This window comes from Protomyctophum parallelum (assembly GCF_964188405.1).
Source record: "Protomyctophum parallelum genome assembly, chromosome: 20".
Taxonomy (NCBI): domain Eukaryota; kingdom Metazoa; phylum Chordata; class Actinopteri; order Myctophiformes; family Myctophidae; genus Protomyctophum; species Protomyctophum parallelum.
Genome location: NC_139718.1, coordinates 40,551,199 through 40,574,208, shown reverse-complemented (window position 1 = coordinate 40,574,208; position 23,010 = coordinate 40,551,199). Strand labels below are relative to the sequence as shown.

At 43.7% G+C, this 23,010-nt stretch overlaps 1 protein-coding gene across 1 annotated transcript in view; it reads right to left on the bottom strand.

Annotated features, from left to right (window-relative positions):
* The window catches only part of LOC310877785 (proton-coupled folate transporter), a gene marked incomplete at its 5' end in the record, with an annotated part of 170,275 nt that overhangs the window by 57,566 nt on the left and 89,699 nt on the right, over window positions 1-23,010 (bottom strand). Inside the window, 2 exons of the mRNA XM_083791733.1 lie at window positions 19,044-19,141; window positions 22,563-22,764. Of these exons, the coding sequence (XP_083647859.1) occupies window positions 19,044-19,141; window positions 22,563-22,764 (300 nt within the window). The remainder of the gene's footprint in view (window positions 1-19,043; window positions 19,142-22,562; window positions 22,765-23,010) is intronic.

Below are 23,010 nucleotides of genomic sequence, written 5' to 3'. Positions count from 1 at the left end.
TAAAGTACCGTTTGCTGTGGTTGTTTAGACGAGAACCGTGTTCTCATGAGGTGAAAACGCAACAAAGTGAAACCACCTTCCAGAGTGGAAATCTTTGAGAACGCGTTTTATCCCTTCTCCGTGTAAACAGGCAAAACGGTGAATCCGCAAAACTTATGACATCATGGCTCACGTTGGCTGACAGCGCATATGTTTATTACATTGATGCAGAGCCATATAATTATGATATAATGGAGTTCCTGAACAAGCCTCCCTCCTCGCCTACAAAGTGCTGCTCATCAGCGATGGTGAATGTAAAACCATGATGTAAATAAAAAGCCTTGTGATAGGCGGCAGCAGCAGCGTTTATGTAGCCTAATGTATTATAAAATATATACCATCCCGTGGCGCTTTTGCCTGTCAGTGTCAGCCCAGAGCAGTGTTGCGCCGCTTACACTGTTTTTTGGCAAATCTAAGCTAGCAAATTTAAGACCATCTCTTCAAAATAAGAGTATCCTCTAGAGTATTGAAAAAAGTTTCATTTGCACATTAAAAGTACAAATTAAGCATTTAAATGATGCTATAAGACACACATTATGTTTCTGTGTTATTTAATTACTTATTTTTACACAGAAACATAATGTGTGTCTTTACAATAGCTGTAATGTAATAATAATACTAATAATGTAATGTAATCATTATTTAATTAACGACACTTTTATTCTGAAAGCAACCGGATGTCTTAAATTTGCTAGCTCTCAAACAGGAAGTTCTAGATTTGCCAAAAAGACGGAGCCGTGTTGCGCAGGCTTGCGTGAAGGGGTTCTTCTTCTTGTACGTGGGTGACCTGTCTATTTGGCAGCCCGTTATCGCCACCTAGCGACATTATAGCATAATAGCACATTATAGCATAACGTGTGCGTTCTCGTGTAAAGGGTACGAAAAAATGAGAACGCAAGGGACTTTGCCATTTTCTATGAACACCATCCTCGTGTAAATAGCACCTAAGACCTCTGGTGTTTTCATGACTCCATCCTCATCTAACCTTTAGTAGGCGGGCATTTTGTTTTGAAGTTTCAGCTTGAAACGCTTATGTTTCTGAACCAATCAGAGCGTCGCATCCCTCCAGGCTATGGGGTTTTACGTATGTGACTTCCTCTCACGTTTGTAAACAAAGTGACAGAGAGATGTGCTGTATACATATTTCAGCGTGACGATTACGTTTGAACCCATTCTGACCTGAGATCAGATTCATACGAGGTTTCCGCCGGACACACACTGGTCCTGATGAACCCATTCTGACCTGAGATCAGATTCTAAAAATGTCAGTCGTTCTTCGATTTTTCAAAAAATAGCAGACCTACAAGCTCATATCACGCCACTCGGTGGCGCGATATGAGCTTGTAGATCTGCTATTTTTCAATAGCTAAAGCATAACATGATGCTGACACCAAAATGGGTGCCCGGTCAGAATGGGTTAATCAAAACCAGCTGTGTTGGAGAATGAAGCTATGGGAATCAAACTGGTGTGCTTCATTTTTATTGTCTTTCATTGATGTGGGATTTTTTATATGAAAACACACAAGAATGAGAATTTGACAATTTGTCTACATCTACAAGCTACGAGCTTGTAGGTCTGCTATTTTTGAAAAATCGTGAAAATGTGGCGCAAATCTTAGAATATTATTCTTTCAGAGCGAACGTTTATAACTCAAATCTTTGCTTCTGAGGGGGGGGGGGTCCCTGGAACGACATATTTCCAGATGGGGGTCGGCGGCCAAATACACATATTTGTGGGGTCCTTGACATGAAATATTGAGCACCGCTGATGTAAAAAAATAGATATTTCAGAAAACTGTCAGGATTTAGAAGATCTTTTTTTAAATTTCGACGTCAGGCCTAAATGGCTTAAAATATGGAGATACGAGGTTTCTGCCAACGATGTATACGAAGAGTGTGCGCATCAATTGCATGCAGAACATCTCAGTAGATTGAGAAAGGACGCAATCATGTCACCCTCCGGGGGTCCCGGGGATGCAATACTGTACTCAGTCAGTAGGCTGTACTCTAAACACCCCTGCATGGGTCCCATTACATTGAAAACCTATATTTACATCACGGCCATTTGCATCTGCATGGTGTATTTCAAAAACAAGTATATTAAACAGATATATAAACTTAAAGTGTCATCCTGGTGACTATATAGTGCCGTGTTTCACGAACATAAATATCATCTGTCGGGTGGGGAGAAAAAACCCCTTATGCCCAAAACGGTTACTTTTCAGGATTCAAATTCAAAAACTGCAAAAGCATCAGATCGACAAGCTCACAATGTGTCGCTTGTATAAGATCTTCTGCGTTTGGTGCTTTTGTGTAACGAGTATACGGCGTTAATTTACGGGAAAAAAACCACACAGAAAGTCTGAACATTGGAGACGAGAGGTTTCTCTCCCCGACAGTGACAATATAGCCTATAACCCATTCTGACCTGAGATCAGATTCATACGAGGTTTCCACTGGACACACACTGGTCTGATGAACCCATTCTGACCTGAGATCAGTTTCTAAAAATGTCAGTCGCTCTTTGATCTTTCAAAAATAGCAGACCTACAAGCTCGTAGCGCGCCACTCGGTGGCGCGCTACGAGCTTGTAGATCTGCTATTTTTCAATAGCTAAAGCATAACATGATGCCGACACCAAAATGGGTTCCCGTTCAGAATGGGATAATTCAGTTGGTGATAAAACCTGGTCCCGGACCCACATCTTCAGAGCTCCACAGGTCCCAGCAGCACAATGAAGCCAGTAATGGACATAATCTGCAAGAGTCCCTGCAGGGGGCCATCCGATCCCATCCCCCGCATCTTATACTTCAGGGAATAACTTTTCTAAGACGTTCCGGGGAGATTCCTTTGAGTAAATAGCTGCATTTCTTTCTTTTTTTTACGAGGCGGTAGTATATATATATATTTTTAGTTCCATCTTGGAATTGCTCCCCTCGGGTGTTTTCTTTCCTGAGGTCCAGGCAAACGCACGCACGCACGCACGCACGCACGCACGCACGCACGCACGCACGCACGCACACACGCGCTTCATTCCTAACAGTCTGAAGATCTCATAAAGTATAAAGCCTGGACCTGGAACTTGAACTCGACTCCCCCACCCCCCCCCCCCCCCACCCCGACTCCCACGGGTTGAAGGCAGATAGAATTATGGGACACATGCAGGTCCAGTAGGCACCGAAAACCTTGTGGTGCTCAATCTCTTTGCATGTCAAGGACCACCAACATTACATTATGTGTTTTGCTGCGGACCCCCATCTCAACTGGACTCTGTGCCATGCAGGGAGGGACCTCCAGAAGCAAAAAGACTTGAGGTTTTTTCTTCCTCCTATATATCCCATTCTGACCTGAGATCAGATTCATACGAGGTTTCCACTGGACACACACTGGTCTGATGATACCCATTCTGACCCGAGATCAGATTCTAAAAATGTCAGTCGTTCTTCGATTTTTCAAAAATAGCAGACCTACAAGCTCGTATCGCGCCACTCGGTGGCGCGATATGAGCTTGTAGATCTGCTATTTTTCAATAGATAAAGCATAACATGATGCCAACACCAAAATGGGTGCCCGGTCAGAATGGGATATACAGCTTTTGTCCACACACGTCTCATATTTTGCCATTGACAATGAAAGGAAAAAGTAGGTCCAAATGTCCGCCAAATATGACATGATTCGTGGCAACGCAAACATTAAATGCCACTGACAATGAAGAGAAAGTGTACGTCATATATGTAGACGGGCAAATCGCCTAACCAATCACATAACTTCAGTTGCTCGTGAGATGACGTACGATGACAAGTGCGCCCCTCACTCACTTCACATGGGTGTGATTTTGTTTTGTAAGAGTTTGCGTATCATTTTTCAATAGGCAAAGTATAAACTAGAAATCCGCACTCTCTCTCTTGAGACGCCAACTTGCGCCTTGTACACAAGAAGGCCATGTATGGCTTACTTGTGACTTGACTAAATCAATTAGCCTGATGAACCACTTATTTCATACTTTTTCGTTCAACAGACAGACAGACAGACAGACAGGCAGGGCGACAGACAGACAGGCAGGCAGGGCGACAGGGACCCAGTGATTAGAAGGCTTATAGAGTTTAAGTGCCTTGCCCAAGGGCACGTCAGGGGTAGTTATTATCCAATAGAAAGGCCGTAATGGCTGCAGGTGGTGGTTATTATCCAATAGAAAAGGCCGTTATGGCTGCAGGTCGCTATCAGAGTCACACCATCAACCATAAATCATCACGGCTGGTGGACATGTGTACACACACGCACGCACACACGCACGCACACACGTTTAGACTCACAGCATTACGACCTTTCAACCCTCAAAGGCGAGTTATGTGTGCGGACACACACACGCACACACACGCGCGCGAAGCACACATCGTTTTTCCCCACGTCTTTCCTTTTCTTTCCGAATGCCTACAAAGAGACACATGCACGCGCACACGCACACAGGTACACACGTACGCACGCACGCACGCACGCACGCACGCACGCACGCACGCACGCACGCACACACAGAGCGCCAGTGTGGCTGATAAATAATCCCGTCATTTTCTGGACAACAGAATAGAATGAATTAACCTTCAACCATCACAGCTAGCATCAATTATGTGTGTGTGTGTGTGTGTGTGTGTGTGTGTGTGTGTGTGTGTGTGTGTGTGTGTGTGTGTGTGTGCGCGCGCGCGCGCGACTTCTCACTGAAGCTCCGGCAGCCGAAGGGACTCAGACTTGTCAGCAGGCACACACACACACCGCACACACGCACGCACACGCGGATGATGACGATGATCATTGCGGTGTGTGCGTGTACTCAGAGGTCATGTACGTATCTCATTGAGTGCAGGGACATTATATGTATATATAATCAACAGTACATTGACCACTGACCACAGCGTCCACCCATCATGGCCAGAGCAGCCTTGTATCTCCGTATTCAAACTGTTCATGTTTCTTCTGTAAATACCGTCGATCGCTGTCGGGGCAGAAACCTCTTATCTCCATATATCTAACTGTGTTTTTGAGGGGCGCTATATGAGCCCCTCCTATGACCAGCTTTGTGTGCTTGTGTGTACCCCGTATAGCGATGATCTGATTGGCTGAGCAATGTGTGTATACCCCATATAGCGACGATTTGATTGGCTGAGCACGGAATGTGACGAATGTCACTTCACACAAGTGTGATTTTTGAGGGGCGCTAGCCCCTCCTATATTCAGCTATTAGTGTAGATTTTAGATTTTTAGAACTTCATGTCTGAGTGTATACATAAAAGTTTCATTGTACTCGCGAACAAGACCCCGAGATATACTTACAGGCGATTCACACTGAGACGGACTGAATCCGTTTCAGTGGAACCGTTTCCGAATATGGTTGCCTGGTCCCCGATGGCCATGATTCACATTGCCCGAGATTCAACAGCGCACCCGGGTACACTTGCATAACACACTTTAATCCTCCAGATGGCGGTGTGCTTGATGGCTGGCGCGCCCGGACACTGACCATCAACTCTGCGACATTGTCTCCAATAAATCCAGACACACTGCATTGCATTGCCTCTTTGCCGTTATACTACTTCACTGTCAGCCATGCCTGCTATTCACTGTGTCAGTCAGTTCTGTGCTCCAGTGTCGTGTTTGATATTGGTTTGCTATGGATTCTACTTTAGCATTATTATTATTATTTTTGTTTTACTTTGGAAACTATGCCAAGCAAAGCCCAAGAGCCACGTGTAGTCCGCAGAATAAGATCAGCGCGTATTGCGGTGCTGCGCGTATACGCAGATTCAACAGGAGACGGGCGGCGTTGAGAAATGCGCTGGTGTTACGTGTCGTGCAGCGGCTGTGTGTTTCTTTTGGTTGTTGACGCTTGGCTCGTCGACTAGAGATTATGTCACGTTCTTTTAAAAAAACAGTCCACTTCCTTCTTTAGGTACGCATTCACATTGGAACGATCCGTATCTGAATACACGTCAACGGTCCAGAGACCCGCCACCCCCATGCGGTCCCGGGGACGGTTGGGCGATCCGCTCCCGGGAACGGTACGCATCATTCACACTACCACAACATCTGCCAAGTGGTCCCGAGTGCATGCGCACCCGGGACCATATAGTGTGAATCGCCCCTTAAACTCTTTGGGCCTGATTCTTCAACGCGCTTCCGCTTATATATTGACGTGACGCTAGCGGAAAGGCATTTACGTGGATTTCCCACATTAATTTGGAATTCATGGAAATGGCCGTGAACTTGACGCTGTCTTTGGTTGGTCGGAAATTCCGCTAAATCCTCCGCCACCTCTTTAGGTGGCGGAGAAATTTTCGGAAGCATACACTTGCATATAGATTTATTCAGAAGGCTTTAGTCTTCATGCTGAATCAATAAATAGTCCCCAAATCTCAGATAAAATATGTAGGCATGTGTCCCCAACATATTGGTCGATCAGCACATAAAAAAACGATATATATATATATATATATATATATATATATATATATATATATATATATATATAAAAGCCGAGTGCACTTGTATGCCTAAATGCATGCATTATAGGCAAGTTAGCCTATAGAGTCCCATACAGAAACTGCCCCGCAAGCACGACACATTTCTATTTATTTATTAGGATATTTATATCATGCGCGATTGGGGCTGCAGCTCACTGGCAGCCTTCTACTCGGAAGTGCAACGGTTGTGAGCTTGTAGATCGGATCTCGCGGACTCGCGCTGCATGTTAAAAAACAAATTCACAGTTATAATAAGAACATAGGCTTATCTGCATTCTGCACTGTACGAATCCAACATAGTTTAGTGTAGACAGTAATGCCTGCAGTAGGCGTGTGTGTGTGTGTGTGTGTGTGTGTGTGTGTGTGTGTGTGTGTGTGTGTGTGTGTGTGTGTGTGTGTGTGTGTGTGGCGGGGGGCAGACAGCAGCGTGCTGCCGATCCGATTCACATTGGAAAATGAATAGGGCTAATTAGCCCTATATAAAAAATAGAAGACCACATTTATAGCCTAATGAATGCAGCGTGTTTGAAAGTCGGCCAGTCATATCAGTTTTAAACCATGCAGCTCGCCTCCACTCGTGAACATGACGGACAGACAGACAGAATTTATAATAATGTATATTGATATTGATCACATGGATGCCACACACAGAATAGTTTAACTCACTGGATTATAATTTCTTCAGACAAGAGGATCCCAGGCCTATAATATATTTACTTATGAATGTATGGGCTACTGTTCTTTATCGCGCAACAGTGTCGAGGGCCCATGCAGCCCCCCTCCCTCTCTCGTCTCTCTCTCTCTCTCGCTCTCTCTGAAAAGACGACTTTTGCATTGACAAAAATATCGGATATGTTTTACCTCTGCAAAGGTGTGAGTGAGCACCCGCCTTGGTCCCGAACTTAATTAAATAAATTATAATTATATTGCTTCAGCGGAGCACGCACTGTTGTAAGCTTGGATATAGCAGTGACCGCGGCTGTGATCTCAGACAAACTGCTGTCTGCTGAGTCATGCTTGAAGCCTTTTATGGTCGATATGGGGCGTGGATCAATGCAGATGAGGTTGTCGGTTGCTTTTCCGATCACTTTGCACCCGCTGCTTTCAGTATGACATACACCTGCGATACGCCAGCGCACCTGTGGTACACACCACTCTCTGAATAACACGTCATCTCAACGTAGCTTGATCGGACGGATAAATACGATATCTGTTTCCGTCACCGTTACACTCTGGCGCATTTCGTTTTTGAAGAATCAGGACCTTTGTGTTGTCATTAAAATGTCAAGTGTTTAGAGTCAGTTCTTCGGGGGAGGCCGCTTGCAGTATCCTCAGAGTCCCTCCAGTGAGCCCGGGCTCCACAGCTTACTGATGCATAATATGATCCACCTGGAGTAGAGGTCCTTGGAATTCAAAAGGTTGAGAATCAGATTTAATCATAAAGGATATATATTTATTTCCCCAATAAGTCATATGCAGACCTTGAGCTTATTATGAGGCCGGTTATGTATCGACGAGTGTGTCTTTGTGTGCGCGCGTGTGTGTGTGTGTGTGTGTGTGTGTGTGTGTGTGTGTGTGTGTGTGTGTGTGTGTGTGTGTGTGTGTGTGTGTGTGTGTGTGTGTGTGTGTGTGTGTGTGTGTGTGTGTGTGTGGAATATTCCGACAAACACACACATGCACACACGCGCACACACGTTTGAAGAACACTCTGAAAGGAAATCATGGAATGAAGCGGACCGGAAGAAGGAACTACTATATGCATTTCTTTTCATCAGTCATTCGTCCTTGTCGGGCAGAAACCTCTTATCTCCATATTTACACTTTTTGTGTTTTTTCGTAAATCTTTGTCGTACCTGATCACACTATGCCGTCACACAAAAGCATCAACAGTTAGCAGATCTACAAGCTCAAAAAGCGGCGCGTTTTGAGCTTGTAGATCTGCTATACTTTTGATGCTTCTGAATGTGAATCCTGAACAGTAACAGCTTTTGGACATAATTATGAGGTTTCCACCCGACAGAGATGATTTGTTAGGATGGTGGTGGTGGTAAAACGGAAAGGACGGAACTGGAATTCAATGGACTGAATCATCGTGAATGGCGTCAACCATGAGGCCCGGCCTCGACTCCAGTCTGCTTGTATTATTCTCCGCGGGTTTGCGTTTTGCAAACAGAGCTTTCATTCCATTCAGATCCCACTCAGGTACGTTGCTGACCATTTGGTTGCCCTACTCGTCATATGTGACCAGAATTGCCATCGTGCAATTTTTGTTATTTTTTTATGAGTTAATAGCACAGGCAAACTCTTCACATACTAGAGCATGAGAAATCGTGAAATGTAAATATGAAATAAATGCTTAGCTATAGAGACCACAGAAGTGAACCTTTCAAGCCTGTTTTCTCAACTCGCTGTTTCTCCAAAGAGCCATATCTCCAAAACCGGTGGGTCAAACTGAACAACCAATATGTCAATTTGAAGCTATATGATTCCCTGCTTTCATAAAACATGACAAAACGGAAATTCAAAAAAAAATCCAATGGCAGTCCCTCAGTCGAATGTACAGTAGTCACATATTTGTGCTGCCCCCCCCCCCTCCCGACGAGAGCGCTGTGTTTCCTTATGCAAATTGGCTATACTTTCGCCGTTTGCAGAGGTGCTCACTATTATGCGGCGGAGCCGCGGAGAAAATTGTTATACGAGGGTCGGCTTGGCACTTGTTGGCACATTTTGTTGCCCTACTCGCAGTGCGAATACTGCACGTATACGAAGCGACAGCGCCGCGGCCACTCAAAAGTCCTGACTTCACTCGCTCATCCCCTCGATTCCCCTGGTTCACGGGAGTATAATTTCTCTACGGAGAATAACATAGGGTCATCTTAAAAACGTTTCATATAAGCATTGTGGTCCAAAAATGAACAAAGGTGTCTCAGCGTTATTGCCGGGGAGGTGTCTCTGTATTGTTTGCGACAGTCAGTCAGTCATACAGTCCGTTTCTAGCGAAAATGTAACTAATTCGATTCCCGAGCGCGGTACGGCTGCATGCAGCTCACCAAGAGATGGGTCAAATGCGGAGAACAAATTTCACTGCGGTAACGTGTGTGACAGATCCTATGACCTTTTGACTACCGTTTTTTCCTCAAATAATTGAGAAGAAATGTCACACTGGCTGATGAAACAGAGAAAGCAATGAAACAGATGGATGGACACATGGATGGACAGAGCTGGTGAAAACATACTCAAGGCCCTATCTTGCCTTATGCCTTATTCATACACCTTTTAGGCATTATTCACTATTTTGACCTTTACCTTGCTATTTTAAGGCATAAAGGGCCCTTAATCTTCGGCCACTAGGCCTGGTGGAGATAATGACCTGAAAAAAATCACACCCGTGTGAAGTGAGGGGTGCTCTTATCATCATGACGTAACATGTCTATTTGCTCAGATACTATGACGTAAAAGTGTCAATTTATTTTGTCAATGGGAATTGTGTCCTTTGTGTAGGACAAAAATAGCCGATTTGCTCAGACACTATGATGTAAATTCTCCATTCATTGTCAATGGGAAATTAATGTTTGAGTAGGACGGAAATCTACTGAGAAAGACTGTACTGCCAGCACTCCAGGTTAGAACAAAGTCATTCTAGGTGCAAGGCTGAGGCTCGTAGATACAAATACGTGAAATAAATAAAATATCAGCACTCATTATAGGTCCTTTTCACATGAACGTATTTACCTCTGACGAGAGTGGACAATATAAGACGAAAACCTACACTAAATAGCTGAATATAGGAGGGGCTAGCGTCCCTCACAAATCACACTTGTGTGAAGTGAGGGGCGCTCCTATAATCATACATCATCACATTCCGTGCTCACGCCAATCAAATCAGCACCTTCCCTTCACAGTTACACACAGACGCACTATAGCCTCTGTCCCAGCCTTACTCCTCTGCGAAGAGAGAATTGGCCACAATGTAAGGCAGAGACAGCATAGCCGGTATATAGTGTCGGGCCGGAACATCCGTCAGATGTACAGTATATCCCCCCCGGATACGATATTGTTTGTGACCAATCACAAATCTTGTTTCATTCAGGGAAAACGTAAACAGATTTGCGTCAACGTCACTTCCTTGAGCGGTATATACTTCCGCCAAAACCCTGCTACTTCCGGACAAATTTCAGCGATGCACTCTACAGCGTAGGTCAGTGGCGTGCACAGACATTTAGAGGGGCAGGTGCACCTTGTGCAGCGCATTTTGTGGTGGGAACCCATTTGGGTGCTTTAGCTATTGAAAAATAGCAGATCTACAAGCTTGTAGGTCTGCTATTTTTCTTTAATCGAAGAACCACTGACGTAGAAACATAGCTTTAGATTGTGGGGGACTAAATAATATAGTAGAAGCGTTTTTTTATAAAGATTTGATCAATGTCACCGCATGGTCCACACAGTACAAATTAAGAAGAAAAAATAAAAAAAACGTTTTTTTTTCGTTTTTTTTTTTTTAAGAGCAAAATTGCTAAAAAGGGCAGGGGGTGCTCTAGCACCCCCTAGTGTCTATCTGTGCACGCCACTGGCATAGGTCTTGCCCAGCGTGCGGACACATAGGAGGGGCTATAGAGCCCCTAAAAAAAACCCCTATGTTTTCACTCTACTAGATCGCTGAAAGTACAGCCGCTCTATATCGCTTGTCGCCAATCTTACAAAAACGAAAAAGTTTTCGTTGACAGAACGTGAAGCCACGGTTGTCTTCCCGTGCCAGACATCCGTGCCAGAGGAACGAGGGAGAAAATTCAAAGAGAGAGACGAGCGGAACGAACGGCAACCCGTAGCGCTAATTAAAAGGCCCGAGCAGCCAAAGACAGATCAGTCCTGGTTCAGACGCCAGATGGCACAACCTTCAGGAGGAAAGGAAGTGAAAACATCTCCTATATATACAGACAGGAGAGGGGAAAGGCTTCACGTAGCATGCCGCAGCAGATGCTGCTGACGCAGACATGTGATGCGCAGGAGGAGGCACTTCAAAAAACAAAAGGAAAAAAAAAAAACCTGCAGCTTTCGATCAGAATCAATTCTGTCTCCGAATCCTTGCATGGTGACAAATGACATCTCAATGATGCCTTCTTAAAGGACAACTTTAGTTTTTTTCAACCAAGGTTCATGTTTTAGGTTGTTATTAGAGAAACTAAAAGGTGAATGTAAATTTTCTTTCATTTTCTGCTTTCTTTCGTTTTAGGGATTTTAGCTGTTTTTGACAGGGGGGCGGGGGCATTCGAGCATGGGGCTAAATATGTATTTTTTTACAGAATTGTATGGTGATTTATTTTTTTATTATTTACTATAGTCCTACTAGACCCCAAGAAATTACATTTGGCCACAAAAGATCACGGGATCTACTGAATGTGACAAACTGAAATATTGAGCCTACCGTATACACACAGTATGCCTTCCCCCAGTAGGCTACCTTCACATTCAGTAGATCCTGTGATCTTCTGTGGTCAGATGTAATTTCCTGGGGTTTATTAGGACTATAGTAAATAATAAAAATATAAATCACCATAACATTTTGTAAAGAAATACATATTTAGCCCCATGCACGAATGCCCCCGCCCCCCTGTCAAAAAGAGCTAAAATCCCTAAAACGAAAGAAAGCAGCAAATGAAAAAAAAAATTAACACTCATCTTTTACTTTCTCTAATAACAACCTAAAACATGAACCTTGGTTGAAAAAAACTAAAGTTGTCCTTTAAAGGAGAATTCCATGCTAGAATGCTTTCTTATCTTTCTTACCTTTCTTTGTAGTTGTTACGTCCCCACCAAAGAGGTCCAGGTGTTTTTTTGTGCAAAAACTCCTTATTGGCTACCATAAGCCCTCAATGAATTGCATTGCATTGAATGGGAATTGAATGGGGCTATGGGGTGTTATGCTAATTCGCTTATTTCCATCGAAAGAAGTAGTAAAGTGTGCCGCTTGGGATATTATTTACATTATGAAGAGAGGATATATACAAAGAAATTATAATTTTGAGCGATGGAAATAAGTGAATTAGCACAACACCCCATAGCCCCATTCAATTCCCATTCAATTCAATGCAATTCATTTAGGGCTTATGGTAGGGGAAATAGCCAATAAGGAGCTTTTGCACAAAATAACACCTGGACCTCTTTGGTGGGGACGTAACAACTACAAAGAAAGGTATAAGAAAGCCTTTTAGTATGGAATTCTCCTTTAACCCATTTAGACCTGACGCCTGACATCTAAATCACGACAGTTTTCTGAAATATATATATTTTTCAATAGGTAAAGCATAACATGATGCTAACACCAAAAGGGGTTCCCGGCCTAAAATGGGTTAAACGTACTGCGTGTGGTACATTTAAAAGGTGTCATTGACATGTCATTTGTATTGAAGAAATGTCGTCACTGTGTGTCGGGCATCTCCATAATTCTAACTTTTGGTGTGTTTTTCTTTTCCTTCGTAAATGAATGCCCGATGCTTGATCATATTCTACAGTGTCACAGAAAAGTGTCCACAGTAGCAGATCTACAAGCTCGAAACGCTGCACAAATCGAAGCTTTTTGAGCTTGTAGATCTGCTACTTTGAATTATTATTATTATTATTATTATATTATTATTATGTTTTATCCTGACAGAGATCATATACTTGGGATTGGGAACACATTGTGTAAAATATAATTGTGCAAAAAAAAAAAAGTATAGTCTTTGTAGTGTTTTTAACTCACTATACGTATTTCCGTAATTTCGATCTTCATCTATTTTTGAGTGGTGCAACCACTTCAAGGAACAGCAGTGGAGTTGCACCACTCAGTTCACACAAGTGTGATTTCTTTCTTCCCTTCTCTCTCTGTGCCCTGAATATTAGACCCCTTTTACACGAGAACAGTTCTTTTAAAAGATATTTTCCGGAACGGAAATGGAAAAAGCGGAAACGGATTACTCGGATTCGTGTATATAGTTCCAGACATAGCATTCGGGAGATTGTGGAATAGTTGTCTGGCTACGCGAGGCTGCGTCAAAAACTGCTTCAGAATCAGGATTCAAATTCTAAAGATTTGTTTTGTGGGGCTTTTTAATGCCTCTATTGTCTCTATATGTCTACATCACTATCGTGACGGTATAGACAGATAGGACAGGGGGAAAGAGAGGCAAAGGCTCCCCAGCCCGACGGGCTCGGGAGTCGAACCCGCGGCACGCCACCGTCCGGCTGGTTTGGCAGCCTATAATAATAATAAAGCTTTATTTGTATAGCACCTTTTAAGAACAAGTCACAAAGTGCTTCTACAGAGAGACATAATATAAAGACATAGCAAGGAGGCACACAATAGAATAAAAAGACATTGTCAATAATACACAAAATCACAACAATAACAGAAGAAAAAAAAAAAAAAAAATCACAAATCACATGGGTATAGCCTATAGGTGCCCAGACGGTTGAGCTAACCGTCAGAGGGGCCAGGATTCAAATTCAAACATAGCTGATCAAAAAGTATAGCAGATCTAAAAGGTCGCAAGATATGCTACTTTCGATGCTGTTGTGTGACGCTGTAGTATGATCAAGTACGTAACGCAAAACGTTTAGTTAGAATACAGAGGTAAGAGGTTTCTGCCCCGACAGCGACCACATACCAGCTACCCTCCTCTCGTGTCACGCGACGGATCGCAGCGCAAAAACAGCTTAACCCATTCTGAACGGGAACCCATTTTGGTGTCGGCATCACGTCATGCTTTACCTATTGAAAAATAGCAGATCTACAAGCTCATAGCGCGCCACCGAGTGGCGCGCTAAGAGCTTGTAGGTCTGCTATTTTTCTTCTTTGAAAAGAACGACTGACATTTTTTTAGAATCTGATCTCAGGTCAGAATGGGTTCATCAGACCAGTGTGTGTGCGTCCAGTGGAAACCTCGTAATGAATCTGATCTCAGGTCAGAACGGGTTAAAATGGAGATACGGGGTCTGGGAGCGACGGCGACAACAATGCATTATTCATGGCAGTGTTGATGAAAAACAAGTCCCGTCGTTATCGGCCCCTCTATCTCCCTGCCCTCCCCGTCCATCCATCCATACGTCTAGCTCACGCCCTCCTCTCTAATTAAAAAAACTAGTTAGTTTCAGCACTTCTATCACTCTCTCTATCTCCTCTCCCTAGCTCCCTCTTTGCTTTTTTTATATTTGGGTCTTTCTCTCCTTTTCAACCTATTCTTTTTTCTATGTCAAACGGCCCTTTATCGAGCCTTAATTAAACTTCTCTGTGTGTGTGTGTGTGTGTGTGTGTGTGTGTGTGTGTGTGTGTGTGTGTGTGTGCGCAAACAGCCGCTATTCTATAGCGCTCCTGTCAATCGATTGTTGCACTATGACGCTCGTATACACAAACGTACGCACGCACGCACGCACGCACGCACGCACGCACGCACGCACGCACGCACGCACGCACGCACGCACGCACGCACGCACGCACGCACGCACACACACACATGCACACACACACACACACACACACACACACACACATACAGTATGTACTGCATAGTCAAAGATTTGCACACATTTTCATGGATTCCACCAGGAACATAGCGTGTTACTTGCCACATGCCACACTTTCCTTTTTACAAAATCGTGATACACACACTCACACTATATGTAAACACAGCTAAAATGTAAAATGACGCAGAGGCTTTCCTGGATCGAATGGGTTAACGTTATGTGTATAGGACTGTAGGTCAATAAAGCCCTTTTCACACCGTGTGGAAATAATGTCCAGGGAATCAGGTCAGTTCTGTCCGCGGTCCTGTAACCACGCAACGGAAAGAATGTCCCTTCCACCCGCGCTCACGCACGTGTAACAGTGTAAATAATGGCCTGGGGCCGTGGCTCAGCGGTCCAGGCACCTCGGCTGGTAATCCAGTCTGGCAGTGTGCCGTGGGTTCGACTCCCGATCCCGACGGCCTTTACTGCATACAATTTACAATTTAGGCATTTAGCAGACGCTCTTAATCCAGAGCGACTTACAATAATCAAGAACAAAAGCATGGGAATACATCACAAAAGCATTTATCATAAAACATGCGTAAGCTAAGAAAGTAACAGTGGAATATCTATATTATGAGACTATACATATAACTATATATATATACTACTATGCTATACATATGTACTATGGCGTGCTATGAATATATACAATGCAATTATAGTGCCGTCTACATAACATGCTATAAGTCTGTATCAGATGCTATTTAAGTCTACAGAAATGCTATCTAAGGGGGTATAGGGTAAGTGCTATGGGCCATGATGGAGTCTAAAAAGGTGGGTTTTCAGACTACGGCGGAAGATTGGGAGTGATGCTGCAGTTCTGACTGCAATGGGAAGTGCATTCCACAGTTTTGGAGCCAGAAGGGAGATAGCCTGGTTAATAAACCAGACCGAATCAGCCGTTGGCAAAAAAAATTGCCTACCGGTGGATTTCGGTCTGGAGAGGCTCAATTTTACGCCCATTTCCTACACACGAGAATGTGTGCGCCCAATAGGGACACGGTATGCAATATGGGCGGGCTTTGGTACAGTGACGTTCAATGCTTGAGACCTTTGACTGTCAGTAGCTCTGACCAATTGCGTCAAAGAGAAAATGTTTCCCTGGAAATGAAATCCAAGCTGAGCCTCCCCAGACTAATATCCCGCGGATCCGTGCGATATTAGTCTGGTTTATTAACCAGGCTAGAAGGGAGAAGAGTTTGGGACGTGTGGAGTGTTGTCCCGGCGTTTTTAGTGAGGGTACTTCCAGCTTCCCTGCGTTGGCTGATCTGAGTGCGCGGGAGGGTTTGTAGGGTTCAATCATATACTTGCACGATATGGGGGAGCCATACCTTTGGTTGCCTTGAATGCCAGCATCAGAGTTTTGTATTCTGTGCGGGCAGCGACCGGGAGCCAGTGGAGGGAGCGGAGCAGGGGGGAGAGTTTTGACAAAACTGTTGTCTGGATTAGGAGCTGGGCTGATTCCTGGGTGAGGAACGGTCTAATTCGTCGCATGTCACCCCCCCCCCCCCCAACCCCCCATCTCCTGTCAGCCTATACTGTCTGGCCCTCCATCAAAAAATATAAGGTGAAAGGTGAAAGCCACAAAAAAAAAGCACTTTAACAGTGAAAATAATGTGTTTGATAAGGCAAGGCTGCACGGGGGTCTGGGTAGACATTATACACACAGTGTAACAGTGTAAATAATGTGTTTGATAAGGCGAGGGGGGCTTCATGGGGGTCTGGGTAGACATTACATGTGTAACAGTGTAAATAATGTGTTTGATACGGCGAGGGGCTTCATGGGTGTCTGGGTAGACATTACATGTTATAGCTATACTCCCACTCAACAGCGTGAGGAAGACCCAGGGATCGAATGCCATCTATTTTGTTCATTTGTTTCCCTTCCACTGAACATGAATGGTATCAGCTCGACTCCACGTTAAAGGAGAATTCCATGCTAGAAGGCTTTCTTAACTTTATTTGTAGTTGTTACGTCCCCACCAAAGAGGTCCAGGTGTTATTTTGTGCAAAAGCGCATTATAGGCTATTTCCCCTAATATAAGTCCTCAATGAATTGAATTGAATTGCATTGAATTGAATGCGTTGTGCTAATTCGCTTATTTCCATAGCTCAAAAATCTTTTTCTTTTGATATATCCTCTCTTCATAATGTAAATAGTATCCCAACACTTTACTACTTATTTCTATGGAGTGCTTATATTAGAGGAAATAGCCAATAACACAGAATAACACCTGGACCTCTTTGGTGGCAGCAACGGCTCCAGAAAATTGTGACTGGGGCTGCTATCTAGGGGCTGGCTATTTAGAGGTGGGCTAATGAATCTTGGTTTACATAGAAGTCAGTCAATTTGGCTTGTTTGGAGGGGTCTTAGGGGGGGGGGGGGGGGCTAAGCCTCCACCCTTGCCCCCCCTGGAGCTACAAATAAAGGTAAGAAAGCCTTAATTCTAGCATGGAATTCTGCTTTAAACACAAACAACACAGCTGTTTTACCATATACACTACAGTGGTCTAACTAACTATAATTACATTGTGAGGCACTTTTATGTCAACGTATGTCAACGTTTCAGTACTTTTACTTCTACTCCACTACATTTTAGGTTTAATGTGGTTAAGCAGATGGAACCCATGTTATATAAGGATATATAGCTGGTTATGCATTACTAATATCTTCATGTCTATATGCAAACTCGATTAGTTATTAATGTAGGAGGCCTTGGTCGTGACGAAGGCAGCTTATTGCTGTCCAAAACGCTGGCCTTATCTGTAAAAAAGAACGAATCAATCTTTGCATCAATCTTTGCATCGCGTCAAGGCTGGGTTCTCAAGGTTTATTCCCACCAGCCTGCTGGGCTGGACTCCTGTGTGATTTAAGACACACACACACGGAGAAGACCAAAGTGAATGCGACAAACGCCTGCAAAGCTCACTGGCAGTGGTGGAAAGTAACTTTTAGTTAAGTGCTTTTACTTAAGTACTGTACTTAAGTAAAATGTTGAGGTATTTGTACTTTACTTGAGTATTTCCAATTTCCAGTACTTTTACTTCTGCTCCACTACATCTCGGAGCCAACATTTTGTACTTTTACTTTTACAATTATGAAAACTTTAGTTACTACTAGTTACTTTGGCGATTTTAATTTTGATCAGAAAACATACAGTAACCACTTCAACCCTATACATTTCGGCCATTTGAAAATAGCCGATCTACAAGGGTTGCGTTGCGACGCATTGTGCTCTTGTAGATCTGCTATTTTCAATAGACTTTGTGCACATTTCGAACTTGTGAAGTGGGACATTCTGCAATATGAGTACTTTTGATGCTGATACTTTTGTACTTTTACTCAACTCCGTACTTTTACTTGTAACAAAGTACTTCTAAACACACAATGGAGAACCTTCTCCACCACTGCTCACTGGAACAACCTGGGGGTGCTGACCGAGGGACAGACTCTGAAGTCCATAGCATGTCACGTACTGTACAGTGTGTTTTCACCTTCTGTCCAGTTTTCCTCGTGACATATACTGTATCTTTGGGGCTTAAGATTTACATATTTACGCGCCGCTAATATGACAAAAGGTGCTATAAAGTAACAATTTAATGCAGGTGGTGCCGTGGATGAAAAAAAGGTTACTTATACTGTACATGTGCGACCTTCATGAGCCAAACCACTACCCTAATTAATGTATCAGTGCAGTAGTACAGCATACTGTAACTTCATTTACAGTATGTCAACGACCCCCACAATGACATGTATTTGGCCCGATCTGACAATTGTGTGTGTGTGTGTGTGTGTGTGTGTGTGCGTGTGTGTGTGTGTGTGTGTGTGTGTGTGTGTGTGTGTGTGTGTGTGTGTGTGTGTGTGTGTGTGTGTGCGTGCGTGCGTGCGTGTGTGCGTGCGTGCGTGTGTGTGTGTGTGTGTGTGTGCATGCGTGCGTGTGCACGTACCAAGACTACCATTCGGACAGAGTTGAAGATGCCATAGAGTTCAGTGGAGAAGTCTCTGGGAGGATATGTTAGGAAGAGCAGAGAGACTGTCGATTCACCTGCAATGAACGCACACACACACACACACACACACACACACACACACAAACGCGCACACACACACACACACACACATCGATTACTATACTTGCGAGGACATCAACATCATGTGTAACGCCGCTAACCCTGAACCCAACTGAAGAATTTTCTCTCCTCACTGAAAACTAAGTCTATATAACTCCCAAAAAGGACTTATTGTCCTCCCAAGATTTGACCCTCAAAAGCTTAGTATGCGCACGTACGCACACATTCACACGCACATAATGCACATACACACACACACACTTGTTTCAGGCTTTATAATGTTTGGAGCACGCACGCACGCACGCACGCACGCACGCACGCACGCACGCACGCACGCACGCACGCACATACACACTTATTGTAGGCTGTATAACGTTTGGGAAAGATGGATTCAAAACACTGGGTGATTGTTTCTGTGCTTTGTCAATTGGAAAGAACATTGTCGTTCCCACAAGGGTGTTTAGAAGAAAACCAAAACACCATGATATGATATGAATGCAGAAAACCAAAACACCATATGATATGATATGAATGCAGAAAACCAAAACACCATATCGTTGCTGCTGGGAGGAAACCTCCTAACTCATTTTTTTTAGGTTTTTGATATATATATCTTTTTATAAATCAGTGCTATTGAACACCCTTTACGTCTGTGTGTTGTATCGAAAATATTGAACTAATGGAAAGTAGTAAAAAGTGCTTGGGACAAAACCTCTTTACTCCATTGGACCCTCAAACTGTCTGCTAAAGCAACTAACTCCACCACCTCTCTCCTTCTCATGGAAGTAATTGACAATATATAAACTCACAACACCAACTTTGATGAGGCAGTATTGCTTTGTTTTCAAAACCAGGTTTTCTTAATTTCCTGAAAAATGTATATATTTAATTTCCTGAAAAATGAACATTTTGGGCCCGGACGGTGACATGACATGACATGACATGACATGACATGACATGACATGACGCATGACATGACGCATGACATGACATGACATGACGCATGACATGACGCATGACATGACATGACATGACGCATGACATGACGCATGACAGGACATGACATGACATGACATGACATGAATGCAGAAACCACTGAACCACCCTTACATAATTACTATTGGGTCCTTTGGTTATGTTTGTGAATTTTCCAGAAACAGTCAGTTGTGGACGTATACACAAGTTTCCACGACGAAAAAATAAACAAGCCTCTTCACTTCACATCATCCAGAGTGGAACACTGCTTCAGACGACTGTACGTCATTATGATATCACACCACCGTTAGTTAACTTGAAGCCACACACACACGATATGGAACAAGTACGCCGATGTTTTTCGTTTTTACCCGACCACAAGAAGCAACACAATCTGTCACAGCTTGAGAATCGCTGCTATACCGTATATACCCTGACATCTCCATGTCAGTGGTACGTTTTTCCATATCAAGGACCCCCAAAATGATACTCATTAGGCTGCGGACCCTCATTTGAAAATAATAGGACCCCCATAAGAGGAGATTTCTTTATTCTGATTTCTTTATAGTGATTCTCCCTTTTTTGACCTGAATTAGGCTACGGCCCCTTATTTAATTTATTTAATGGCATTTCTATGTCTGGGACCCCAATGTACAGTATGTTGTAAAATCAAAGTTAATTTAACTCTGAGGGCTCCATTTCCGTCACGGCTAAACCCCTTATCCCTAAATTCTTTGCCTTTTATTATTATTTTTTTTTTTTTACTATTTTGAAAAACATTTTTGAATAGTTCAACTAGCCAATCTACATTGACACGGTGTGAGCTTGTAGACTGGCCATTTTAACTATTAAAAAATGTTTAGCAAAATAGTAAAAAAGGCAAAGAAGTTTAGGGATAAGGGGTTTAGCGGTGACGAAAATGGAGTCCTGAGAGTGTACAAATAGTTCCTAACTATCAAATCAAATCAAATCAAATCAAACTTTATTTATAGAGCAACGTTTTAAAACAACCTAAGGTTGACCAAAGTGCTGTACATCAGTGGCAAAACAGAGAAACAGGCAGGAGAACACAGAATATAAACGAGAAAACACAATAATAAAAATGACAAAAATGTAAGCGTGAAAGCATAAAATGGACTCAGGAGGGATTAAAAGCCAGGGAGAAAAGATGAGTCTTAAGGTGAGACTTAAAAACACCAATGGATGGGGCAGAGCGAATGTGAAGGGGCAGGCTCTTCCAGAGCCTGGGAGCTGCAGCCGCGAAAGAGCGTGCGCCCCTAGTGCTTTCTTTTTGTTATTCGGCCCTCTAGCAGTAACTGATCCGCAGAGCGCAGAGCTCTATAGCCGGGTTGTAGGGTTTTACGAGCCCGGAGAGGTATTCGGGGGCCAGCCCATTTAAACATTTAAAAGTAAATAAAAAGGACTTTAAAATCAATTCTAAAAGAAACCGGGAGCCAGTGAAGGGAGGCCAGCACGGGGGTTATATGTTCTCTCTTTTTAGTGCCAGTTAAAAGGCGAGCAGCAGCATTCTGGACCAGTTGCAGTCGTCCGATTGCAGACTGTTCGATACCAATGTATAGGGAGTTGCAATAGTCTAACCTGGAGGAAATAAAAGCATGAATTGCAGTTTCTAGTTGTTTTGGGGGGAGGTATGGTTTGACTTTAGCCAGGAGACGGAGTTGGAAGAAGCTGGTCTTGACTACGGAGCTGATCTGTTTATGAAATTTAAAGGAGCTGTCGAGGATAATGCCAAGGTCGGAGATATATTGTATTTTTACTGTTTTTACAGACTATTGCGTAAAATGTCCAAGGAAACATGGAGCCGGTCTATCATTGAGCTGGGGACCCCCTGGAACCCCGCCAAGGACCCCTGGGGGTCCCTGGACCCCACTTTGGGAACCACTGCTCTATGTTACGACAGCAATGTTTATAGCACCTCATTAGCACAGGAGTAGTGGGTAATCAAGAGCTAGAGGATTTCTCTCATGAAATTAAAAATATATATTTTTAAAGATCTACACTCGATTAATTTAAGTCCCCTCGCAACCGTGTGCAAATTAAGTCCCGCACATAATCCTTCCTCCAGCCCATCAGCCTATCGTTTGTGTCAGGCAGAAATCTCGGATCTTGTATGATGTTGTTTTTTCCGTAACTTTTAAATGTCCTACTCCTACAGTACAGTACTTCATTATACAAGAGTGTTGCCCCTAAAGTAGTGAAAACAGCCGATGTTACAAGCCAATCCACAAGCCCGCGACGCGTTTTGAGATTGTAGATTGATTGGCTAAAGTAATTCCATTACTAAAAGGAACAGTTTTGGACATAAGCTACGTAAGTACAAATTCTCCCCGCTAATAGCAACGCTATGCTATGTAGCGCTGTGTGTATGTGTGTGTGTGTGCGTGCGCGCGTCCTTCTCACCTGTGATCACCACATGGTTGAGGAAGGTGCAGGTGATGAGCAGCAGCAGCTTCAGTCTCTCCTGTCCCGCTCTCTTCTTGAAGACCACCGTGAACGACCTCCTGGCGTGTGACAGCACGCCGGCGCGGCCGGCGTCCCTGTCGCCGACCTCACCGCCGCCGCCAACGCCAACGCTACCGTCAACGCCATCCAGGCTACCACCCTGTCGCACGGGAAACACCGTGGAAGTGTTTAGGGACGCTATACAGTTAATCCATTAATAAGACTCAGGTCTACAAAAATGTCTTCTAAATCACGACAGTTTTCGGAAACTCCTACTGTATGTTTCTATGTAAGTGGTTCTCAAAGTTGTTCATGTCAAGGACCCCCAAAATAAGACGTATTTGGCCGCAGACCCCCGTCTCAAAATATTTTGTTCCAGGGACCACCACCAGAAGCAAAGATTGGA